Source organism: Hipposideros armiger, unplaced genomic scaffold, assembly GCF_001890085.2.
Source record: "Hipposideros armiger isolate ML-2016 unplaced genomic scaffold, ASM189008v1 scaffold_511, whole genome shotgun sequence".
In the NCBI taxonomy this organism is placed as follows: Eukaryota; Metazoa; Chordata; class Mammalia; order Chiroptera; family Hipposideridae; genus Hipposideros; species Hipposideros armiger.
This window is the reverse complement of record NW_017731861.1, coordinates 1156966-1168617: the sequence shown is the minus strand read 5'-3', so window position 1 is coordinate 1168617 and position 11652 is coordinate 1156966. Positions and strand designations below refer to the sequence as shown.

At 46.6% G+C, this 11652-nt stretch overlaps 1 protein-coding gene across 3 annotated transcripts; it reads right to left on the bottom strand.

The window, feature by feature from the left end:
* Positions 1-2361: 2361 nt before the first annotated feature.
* On the bottom strand, positions 2362-7947 carry CYP1A2 (cytochrome P450 family 1 subfamily A member 2). 3 transcript variants are annotated; one of them, XM_019667924.1, is made up of 7 exons: positions 7843-7947; positions 5979-6819; positions 5321-5516; positions 4804-4893; positions 4430-4553; positions 3482-3568; positions 2362-2788 (listed from the first exon to the last, which is right to left on the bottom strand). In XM_019667924.1, exons 2-7 carry the CDS (start codon positions 6807-6809, stop codon positions 2491-2493), a joined length of 1626 nt encoding a protein of 541 aa, XP_019523469.1. In that variant the 5' UTR covers positions 6810-6819; positions 7843-7947; the 3' UTR covers positions 2362-2490. The 3 variants fall into 3 exon arrangements, with proteins under 3 accessions (XP_019523469.1, XP_019523472.1, XP_019523471.1); XM_019667927.1 differs by having other exon boundaries at positions 5321-5441; XM_019667926.1 differs by having other exon boundaries at positions 5979-6809.
* Positions 7948-11652: the final 3705 nt, after the last annotated feature.

Here is an 11652-nt window from a genome sequence, read left to right as displayed (position 1 = left end):
GCCCCAGTTCGGATCCCACATATGAGGGCCAGTGCAGAAAGCGACATCCTGCACAACTAAACTGAAGAACAAAAAGGACAGCAACTTGTCTGTTCCCCTTCCCCCAATTCCCAATAAAAATCTTTAAAAAAATAATAATAAATTATATATATATATATATATATATATATATATATATATATATATGTATCCATTCAGCCACTGTTTTTTGATTGGAGAATTTAGTCCATTTACAACCAAAGTATTGATAAGTATGTATTTATTGTCATTTTGTTCATTGTTTTGTTAATTGTTTTGTAGTTCTTCTGTTCATTTCTTCTTCTCTCACTCTCTTCCTTTGTGATATGATCGTTTTCAATAGTGGTATGTTTGGATTCCTTTCTCTTTATCTTTTGTGTATCTACTATAGTTTTTGCTTTGTGGTTACCATGAGGCTTACATATAACAACTTATATTCATAACCATTTAGTTTTTTAAAATAGTTATTCCAGTAGGTATGAAATGGCATCTCATTGTGGTTTTGATTTGCATTTTTCTAATAACTAATGATGTTAAGCATCCTTTAATGTGCTTGTCTTTTTGCACATCTTTTTTTGGTTTATTTTTAAGATTTTTTTATTGGGGAATTGGGGGAGGGGAACAGCACTGGGGAGTCAGGGAAGGGGAACAGACAAGCTGCTGTCCTTTTGTTCTTCAGTCTAGTTGTGGAGGACGTTGCTTCACTGGCCCATGTTGGTATTATCATTGCGCTCTTCCCTGGTGAGGCAGATCGGTCGCTGGCTTCTGGATGGCCACTCACAGCAGCTTTTGGCAGCTCATGCCAGCTGCTGGTCGTGCATGCTGGCTGCCAGCCACTCATGGTAGCTTATGGCAGCCCACTGCAGCAGGGGCTGCAGCCTATGCCGTCGCCTGCGACTCATGGCAGCCCAGCTCCAGGCTGAGCTGTTGTTCACCATCTTAGCTGTAGAGGGCTCAGCATCACTGGCCCATATGTGGGATCCGAACCGGGGCCCTGCTGCTCAGAGCTGGCGTCCCAAGCCAGCTTTTAACCAATGCGCCACTTGGCTAGCCCTGCACATCTTCTTTACAGAACTGTCTATATTCAAGTCTTTTTCTAAGTTTTGAATTGGGTTGTTCGTTGTTTTTGCCGTTGAGTTGTAGGAGTTCCTAACTATATTCTGGATGTTAATCCCTTATTAGACATATGAATTGCAAATGTTTTCTCCCATTTTGTGGCTTATCTTTTCACTCTTTTGATAGTACCCTTTGATGAGACCTGGGGTTTTTGCAGGTAATCCAAGCATTTCTGGGGAGTTTATCCTCCCCTAGCTGAGGATGAACAAATCAGGGCCCTGTGAGGAGTCAGATGCTCTACCTTTTTAGGATGAGACAATGAGGGATCCCCATTCACCCGTCTGAGTTTGGCCCACAAGGCTGGCTCCCTTCCTCCCTGTTTCCTCTAAGTGTGTTCAAAGACTTGAATCATACAGGGAAAAAGAAAAGAGAGAGCAGTGAAAGATGTACCCATCAATGACTGAGCCTAGTCTCAAGACTCAAAAAAACATTCATGCTGCAACATGGATGAACCTTGAAAACATGCTAAGTGAAGAAGCCAGCCCAAAAGACCACTTACTGTATAATTGCATTTATATGAAATGTCCAGAGTAGCCAACTCTATAGAGATAGAAAGAAAATTAGTAATTGCCTGGGCCTGGTGGGGCAGGGAAGGTGGGTTAAGTGGAAATGGGGAGTGGCTGTTAATGGATATGGGGTTATTTTTAGGGTGATGAAAAGGTTCTAAAATTGATTGTTGTGTGATAGCACAACTCTGTGAATATACTAAAAACCATGGATTGTATACTTTAAGGAGGTGAATTATATGTTATGTGAATGAGGGGGAGCAAAATAAGCCACCCCAAAATATGCCATTTCAGCGTATTGATTATTTTGGATAAAAATTACTTAAGAAACAGCTGGTATAAGGACTCTCTATTCCTTCTTTGTTTCCCTGAAAGCAGGAAATAAATCTCCTGTGTGAAGATTTCCTCCCTATACCAGGCCGCCTTATCAGTTGAGATATGGAATTCAAGGCCCAGAAAGCTGTATAAACAAACTTTGTTACTTCTTTATCAATTTGCTACCCGAAGCTCAAACTCCTTTGTTTTGCCAAATCTTCACAAATAATTATGAATTTGTCTTAAAGGTATAAAAGCTGCCTGCATTGGTCACTTTTTTGAGTCTCATATTTTCATGGGCTTTATGTATGCACAAAATTAAATTTGTTTTTCTCCTCTTAATCTGTTTTACTTATGTCAATTTAATTTTAGAACAGCCAAGGAATCTAGAAAGGAAAATGAAAAAAATTCTCATCTCCTGCATGAATTATATCTCATTAAAGGCATTCCTAAAAGAAACAAAGAAAGGAAAAAAAGGCTGAGGCCCATGGGTGACCCCCATCCTTCCTTCTGCATCAGCACACTGGTGCCTTCTTCACTTGACAGAAAAACGTAGCCGTGCCTGGACATGCGCACAGTGAGCATGCTTCATGGTCAGCCCGTAGATGGGGGTTAGATCCACTTTCATGCCTGGTGGCACGCTGAACTCCAGCTGCTGCAGCAAGATGGCCAAGAAAAGGAAGACCTCCAACTTGGCCAGGACCTCCCCTATGCACCGGCGTTTGCCCAGGCCGAAGAGAATCACTTTCTCACTCAAGGTCTTGTTGATGGCAGTGCCATCAGCAGTGAGGAATCGCTCCGGCCGGAACTCAAATGGGTCCTCCCACAGCTTCCTGCAAGAGAAATAGAGGAACTGGGATCCCTGGGCTGAGAGGCCCTGGGAGGAAAGGCCTGGAGGGAGACTTCTGAACAGACTTCTGTTGCTATCACAAGTGTTAGAATAGATCAAGAGCTAAGGAAGGTGGGGAAAGGGACCAAACTGTACTATAGTGTTTATTGCTCTTACATAGCTCTTTCTAAAACAATCAGCCTTGAAAATAGTGCTTTTTAATATTAAATTATCTTCCTTATAATCAGTATACAAGGGGAATCTACAGTATATCTTGGTTTATGCTTATTGTTTTAGAGTAATTATTGACAGCATCCCACACTCAGAAGTGTCCCCGTTTGGATGGTAAATGATGTGATCTCCCTACCTATTGACTAAAGAGGAATTTCCCTAAGAGAGGTCCCTAGGCCATTCACATCCGATCACCTGAGTACTCCATCTTAGCTACCAAAGTGGAATCTTGGGGGATAAGGTGCCATAATCTGCAACCAACTTCCTGGTTAATTCTCTTTTTTCTTTTCCCTGGTTAATTCTTATGTGCACGAAAGTTTGAGAAACTTGGAACTAAATTTTGTCACTTAGTGAAGGTCATATAGCAATCGAAGCACCATTTCTTTATTATTCAGTTTCTAGAGGGACAGCTAACCTTCCTGACTGCTGAACTTCATACATTTTTTAGTGGGGGATGTGTACTCACTGGTCATGATTGACATGCCACTGATTTACAAAGACACAGCGCTCCTTGGGGATGTAGAAGTCATTCAGTGTTGTGTCCCTTGTTGTGCTGAAGAGGGAAGAGGACTCTGTTAGGCTCAGGGGCCAGAAAACTGGTGCATGTCTTTGGGAGCTTCTTGCTCCTACGTTCACCCCACCCCAACAGCCTGCCCACCACAGTCTCCATACCCTACACAGGGAGGAAACGTCAGGAGGAGAAAAGGGGGAAAACGATCCTTCCCCTTCCTTGGCTCCTGTTTTTCAACTTAAACAAGCATTTACAATGTTTTTGTTTGCGCCCGGCTGTGTACTTGGCCATGCTTGGGAGCCCTGAGGAGTGCCCAGCATGGCTGAGGAGTTAGGCCTCTTACTCTGGGAATAACTAGACCAACACATGGGCAGAGAAGTGTTTGCTAACTCTTCCGACATTGTTAAAATCCCAGGATATAATCAAGGACAAATGGTTGTAAGTCCTACAAGATATCCGAGATGAAGCTGTGCCAGTTGGATGAACCAAAAACAGGCTTCTACGGGAGAAGCTTGTGTCAGGATTGATCTTGGGCAGGGAAAGGGTTCTGGTTAGCCAGAGAAGAGGTTAGGAGGCACCCCAAGCTAAAGGTCCAGCAAAAGTGAGATAGGAGGCTGGCTGGATCATGCTTATGAGGAATGGTGAAGCCAGCTTTGAGAGCGCTTGTAGGGAGGGAATGTGAGCAGAGGTGAATGAGAGCAGAGGTCAGGACTGTGCTTTTCTCCTGAGAACTGGGTGGTTTGGTCATATTTGGACTGAATAGGAGTAGACTAGAGGCCGAGAGTCTGAGGAACCTGGTGTCATGGTCAGGAAGCAGGTGCTGAAGCAGGGTGAGAGCTGAGAAGCTCGGAGGAGAAAAATGGTGAGGATGAGGAGAGGGAGGGCACAATAGGTAGGCCTCACCTGTGGGGGATGGTGAAGGGGACAAAGGAGGAGTGTCGGAAGGTCTCCAGGATAAAGGCCTCCATATAGGGCAGCTGGGGTCTGTCGGAGAGCCGGGGCCGCCGCTCCCTGCCAATCACTGTGTCTGCAAAGCACAAAGGACCAGACAGAACTTAGGGGCTGCCCGCCTGCTCCATAGTATCTGCATCCTCTATTATCCCAAGTGTCACTCTATGTGGTGTCACTCTATGTCTGTTTACATGTCTGAGACCCATCAACCCTCTCCAGAATCTTCTAGACAAGGGTGGGCAAAATTGTATGCCCAGGACTTGCACATAACAGCTATAGATAGATTGAACAAATGGCCTGGGACCCCAAGGCTTCTCTCCACATACCCAATTCCTCCTGGATCTGTCTCTGTATCTCAGGATTTGTCACAAGGTACATAAGGCTCCAGGAGATGGCTGTTGTGACTGGGTCAAATCCTGGGCAGCATCGGCAAGGTGAGGAGGGAAGGAAGACAGGAACAGGAAATCAATATTTACCAAGCACCCACCGTGTACACACCAAGCATTGTCTTTCTCTGCCTCCCACATCCCCATTCCCACCCTCCAAACTTGAGTCACTGGCTTCATAATTAACTGCTGGGATTATAGGGGCTTAGACTTATAGGCCAGAGAGCCCTTTATTGTTCAGATGGGGAAACTGAGTCCCAGAGGAGGAGAGGGATTTGGTTGAGTTTCCACTGGAAGTTGGTGGCACAGTCTGGGTTCCAACTCTGAACCTGGGGCAGGTTTCCGTGTTCTTCACTATCTGGTGTTTGGTGGCAAGCTATCTGATGGACTTGGGCTGGGCAGTTCTTGGGTAAATGGCAGGCACTGATGGATGGAGGGGCAGGGGCCTGTCTCCTACCAGCCCCAAAGATGTCGTTGATAAGGTTAACAATCTTCTTCTGGGGGATGAGGTGACCACTGTCGCTGGAGTCCTTCTCGCAGTGCTGGAGCAGGGCACCTGTGATATCCTGGACGCTGTTCTGAGAGATCACAAGCTGAGGAGCCGCCAGCACTCCCAGGCCCACAGGCTGCATCTTGCCCCATCCCGGCTGGCACTTCCCCCAGGCCTCTAGTCAGTGGGTTTTCTCACAGCAAGAGCTGGTAGCAGCCCAGAGTAGGGCTTAAAGTATGGTTTCCTCCCTCATTGACCCTTCCTCCCAATAACCCCAGGAGTCCAATATCAAAGGAGGGGGTTAGTGTGAGTACAGGGAAGCAAAGTGACACCTGAGCTGGGGATTAGTCTCTTTCAGGGTTCAGGTTCCTAAGGAACAAAAGCCTTCTCACACATAGTAACAGCCCCCCACATTTCAGGGTTCTTCCAGGGCCCCACGCACAGCCTTTTTTCTCTGAGGCTTTGAGAAACTCTGAGAATGAGGCTATAGGGATGAGGAAACTGGCCTCAGAGCCTTCCTAGGCCTTGGCAGCTCATCAGCCCTGTGGGTCCTTTGGAGCTGGGTGAGAGGGGCTGCCCCCAGGCTCTGCAGGGTGCCCTCTCACCACCTGCATGCTGGGCTCACCTTGTCAAAGTCTCGATGATGTTCCTGGATTGTTCTCTGCAGGAACCGCACAAACCTCTGGTTGAAGGCCTTGAACCTCTGCAGTGTGGGGTTGGGCAGATATCGCAGGATGGGGAAGAAGTCCACGGGGTTCGCAGAGGAGGCAGACTCCACGAACTCGTGGCTGTTCTTCACAAGGCTGAGCATCTCCTCACTGCTCTGGGGGAAGTGCTGCCCAAAGCACATGGCACCGATGACTTTGGCCACTGACACCACCACCTGGTTGTAGGGGTCGAAGCTCCCGGCCTCTACCATCAGCTTCTGTAATTTGGTGATCAGGACCTCAGCCTCCTTGCTCACATGCTCCTCCAGGTAACAGGAGGATGAGGAAGTCGGGTCTGAGGCGATGGAGAAGGTGTTGAGGGCGTTCTGGGCCAGGCGCCGGCGGGCAGCCCACACTGGTCCAGAGTCTGGGTTGAAGGTCAAGCTCTGGCCATCAGTGATCAGGGTGAAGCTGTAGAAGTCGGGCCGGCCCTTGAAATCGTCACCCTGCCGCACCAGGGCCTGCCGGATGGTGTCCAGGCCGCTGAGCACCAGCACGGGCGTGCGGCCAATGCGGATCTCCATCACATCCCCATAACGCTGGCTCAGCTGTGACAGGACCAGGTGAGGGCTCTTCCCCAAGGTCAGCATGTGCCCGAGCAGGGGCCAGCCCCAGGGCCCCGGTGGACTCTTCAGGCCTTTGGGGACCCGAGGCCGCCAGGCCCTGACTGCCCAGAATACCAGACAGAAGATGGCAGAGGCCAGGAGAAGCTCGGTAGCTGAGAAGGAACTGGGCTGAGACAATGCCATCTGTACCAACCTCAGAGGGAGGAGAGAGGAACCAGACAGGGTGAAGATGGAGCCATTCATTCATTCATTCATTCACTCAATCAGTCAATAAACACTGGCACATGTTTTGTGCTTGGCTCTCAGCTGGGTACCAGAAAGACTAATTTCCATACACCATGGGTCCTGCGTCCCAGGAGCTCGTGCTTAGTGCATCACAGAATCTGAGAGCTGGACAGGGTTCTTGCGATTTTCAACTGGAGTGTCTGAACTCCCAGCCCTGGCCTTTCCTTCTGCCCATCACCTCAGTTCCCAATTCTTTTTTTTTTTTTTTTAATTTTCTTTAGCTGAGCCATCTTGCCACCTGTTGGCAGCTCAGCTTGGGCCGTGAATCGAACTGGCGACCCTGTTGCTCAGAGCTCGCACTCTTGAGAGAACTCTTAACCAACTGAGCCACTTGGCCAGCCCTCAGTTTCCAATTCTGAGGCTGGAGTGGAGGCAAGTGACCACTTCAAAATGGGGACGCACCCCTGTAAACCCCTAATGCAGAGTGTTTGCTGGGCATTGTGCCAAAGGGTCCCCATCAGTGCTGGCTTCCTGCTGATACCTTCTCATACCCAGGGAACAGGGAACTGTTCCCACCCAGCAACACTGAGCAGGCCAAGGTCACAGGGCTGATGAAAATGGCTTGTGAGACTCCTCTCCCAGGGCATTCTTTATCAAGGTTGAGTAAGGCACCTCCTACTCCGAGGATGTTCGACCTCCCCTCACAGTCTTGGAGTCTGAGGTTGGGCTGCAGCAAGGGCCAGGGCTGCCCTCATGCTGAGGGGAATCCTTTCCATCTCTCCACTCCAATCACACTTTGATTCCTTAGAGATGACCCAGTCTAAGATGCTCATTTAAAAATGGAGAAACTGAGATCTGGAGCTGGGCAGCCAAGACTAGAACTCAGTCCTCCTACACCTGACCTAGTGCACCCTATCCATCCCTCTTCACTGGTTCCCAAGATATATGGTGGGGGATCCTAGGGACTGGAAAAAGGACTCAAGAAAGGTACCTGTAGAGGCAGGAGCTTCAGCTCAGCAGGGTTGTGGGGTTGGTACAGAGCTTCTGGCTCCAGGTTAGTGTGTCCCTGTATAAATATCACCCCTGTCTTGTTGACCCAGATGTCTTGGTCACCTGATATTTAAGTCACTGAATAAAATTGGAAGGATCAATCCTTGGTCTTGGGCCATGATCCCTAGGCTCCACCCACTACCGAGGCCCAGGGGCAGCTTTTTGGAGCCAGGTGCTGTGTACTTGGAGAAGAATGTTCAGCTCCTTTCATGTCCAGGGGTGGGGGCGTTGCTTATTTCTCTCGACAGCAAAGCAGGGTGCTGGGGGTGACAGGCCTGTGGGCTCGCCCAGCCTTCTTTCCCACTGTACCCATGGGGAAGCCCTGCCTGGGCTCTCAGTCCAGGCCCATCAGGAGGCTCACTGCTCTTCTCCAGAGGGTGGGTGCTGTAGTACCTCTCCAACAACCTGCAGAACCACAGAAGGAATGGGAGTATTCCCCGCCACCTCTGAGTTTCAGCCCAAGGTCATTTTAGCCAAGAGATGACGAGGATCCTGCATTCTAAAGAGAGGCCCCTTCGTCCTCCTCCTTCCTGTAAGAGATGGTGAAAGTGAATGAGGAAAATGCATGTTGTAGGCAGCTCCTCCTGACAACTGGCTCACATTCTTTAAAATGGTCAATATCATTTAAAAAAAAAAGACAAGGATATTTTCTAGAGCAAAGAGACTAGAGAGACATAACCAAATACAATATGTGAAACTTGATTGGACCCTGAATAAAAATTTTAAAAAATTAAGCTACAAAAGACATTTGGCACAATTGAAGACACATGAACAAAGGCTGGGGATGATATGCTATTATGGAACTAATATTAATTTTCTTAGGTGTGAACATAGTTATGTTGGTTATGTGGGAGACCATTTTAGGAGATCTTAAGAGATTATTGTTGTAGTGTTTAGAGGTAAAGTGTCATGATATCTGCAACTTAGTTTAAAGTGTTCTGTTTAAAACTGGACATCTATCTTTGTATCTATATAGAGAGGAGAGAGAGGAAGTATTTATTATATAACAGATATAACAAATGCCAGCTATCCACAAATCTCCGTGAAGGTATGTGGGTGTTGATTATGTGAAAGCTTTAAGGTAGAGGGTTGTTGCTTGGTAAGGGGACCCACAGTAATTCTCTCCTCCCCCTGGGGAAGAAAAGAGGACCCTCGCCCCATCTCACAAAGCCAAGTGAAGGGAGTCGCAGGAGACCCAAACTTTGAGTGTGGGATACCTGCAGGAAGGAGACTCCCCAGCCCTGAGTCCCAGTGGGAGGGAGGGAGGTGAGGGAGACTGTGGCATTTGTGCATTTACCACACATTTTATAGCACTGGACCCTTATGGGCCCAGCATTGTTCTAAGGGCTTTATACGCATTAACAAAGATCATTCTTAGTAATCCTATGGGATAGAAATTAATGCTATTCTCATATTGCAACAAGACAATAGAGGCACAAACAAGTTGTGTAATTTATTCTAGGTCACATAGCACTACATTAGAGCTGGGACTCCAACCTTTGGAAAATTGTGCTGTGGACTACTAGGCCATGCACCTGCCTGACACCTATCCCTGGACCTGGGAGAAGTACGGGGACACAGAAACTGAGTGGAGCATGATGTGATGGCGGGGGCAGCAGACGGCGGCCTGCCTGGCCACAGCTGAGTACCTTACCAGGATGTAAGTCTCCTGAGGGTTGGGTGGACATGCTGAAGGGAGCTGGACTTTGCTGCAGAGGGTGGGGAGGGGAGCCCAGCAATGACGGGCTCTAGGGCATGCCTTGTAGGAACGAGCTGGGGGCAAGCACGAGGTCAGCCACGGAGCCTAGCAGTTACTGTAGGACCATGAGATGCGGAGGACACCGTTGGCACTCAATGAAAAGCCAGCAGAGGAACATCTACTACACACAAGGGCAACCTGAGCCGAGAGAAGATAAACAGCACCAGCCAAATAAAAAGAGTTTGGGTCTCTTCCAGCACCCTCCCCTTCCCCTCCACGGTGGAGAGGCCAGCAAAGGCAGGTCTGGAACGGAGTGCAGAAACAGAGCTTACTTCTCCACTTCCCACCCGGCCAGGTCTGAGAGGAGGCTGGGGAAAAACTTTAAATTGGATGTGAGAAGGAAATTTTGATGTAGATTGGACTGGGCTTCTAATTCCTGAAAATGAGAAAGCCGTGTGAGCCACCTGTGATGATGTCAGTGGTTAAGGTCTGGAACCTGATGGTGCCTCAGAGCGAGTTTGACCATGGAGCGGAGGAGAGCAATGAACGCTCTTCTGTCTGTACCTCCATTGGGTTCAGGTCACCCAATGAAAAAGGCCAAGTTCAGAGCAGTGACTGGTTAGCTCAGTTGGTTAAAGTGTGGTGCTGATAATACCAAAGTTGGTGGTTCAATCCCCGTATGGGCCACTGTGAGCTATGCCCTCCTTCAAAGAGTCAACTATGCCATTATAGCATGAAAGCAGTGTGTAACCAATGACCATGGCTGTTCCCCAATAAAATTAAAAAAAAAAAAGAAAAAAGAAAAAAAAAGGCCAAGTTTGAAGTTAGGCCAAGTTTTATAGAAAACTGCATTGACATTGCTCATAGTAATAGATTTGTCTCCTCGGGCAAGGGAAACAAAAGAAAAACTAAACAAATGAGACTCCATCAAACTAATTTTTACATAGCGAAGGAAACCATCAACAAAGCAAAAATACAACCTACTGAATGGGAGAAGATATTCACCAATGATACAACTGATAAGGGGTTAATATCCAAAAAATATAAGGAACTCATACAACTTAACACCAAAAAAACCAAACAATCTGATTAAAAAATGGGCAGAGGACCTGAATATAGACATTTCTCCAAAGAGGACATACTGATGGCCACTAGACATATGAAAAGATGCTCAGTGTCACTAATCATCAGAGAAATCCAAATTAAAACCACAATGAGATACCACCTCACACCTGTGAGAATGGCTATCATCAATAAATCAACAAATGACAAGTGTTGGTGAGGATGTGGAGAAAAGGGAGCCCTGATGCACTGTTGGTCGAATTTTAAATTGGTGCAGCCGCTATGGAAAACAATCAAGGTTCCTCAAAAAATTAAAACTAGAACTACCATAAAACCTGGCAATTCCATTTCTGAATATTTATCCGAAAAAATTCAAATCACTAATTCAAAAAGACATATGCACCCCAATGTTCATTGCAGCACTAATTACAATAGCCAACATATGTAAGCTACCTAAGTATCCATCAATGGATAAATAGATAAAGAAAATGTGGTAAATATACACAATGGAATATTACTCAGCCATAAAATAGAATGAAATCTTGCCATTTGCAACAACATGGATGGAACTAGAGGGTATTATAATAAGTGAAATAAGTCAGACAGAGAAAGACAAATACCATATGATTTCACTTATATGTTGAATCTTAAAAACACCCCACAATAAATGAACAAACAAAATAGAAACACACTCATAGATACAGAGAACAAATTGATGGGTTCCAGATGGGAGTGAGGGTTAGGGGCTGGGTGGAAAAGGTGAAGGGATTAGGAAGTACAAACTGGTAGTTACAAAACAGCCACAGGGATGTAAAGTATAGGGAATATAGTCAATAATATGGTAATAACTATGTATAGTGCCACATGGGTACTGGACTTATCAGGGTGATCACTTCATAAGGTATGGAAATGTCTAACCACTATGTTGTATACCTGAAACTAATATAATATTGCATGTCAATGGTAATTGAAAAATAAAAATAATTTTTT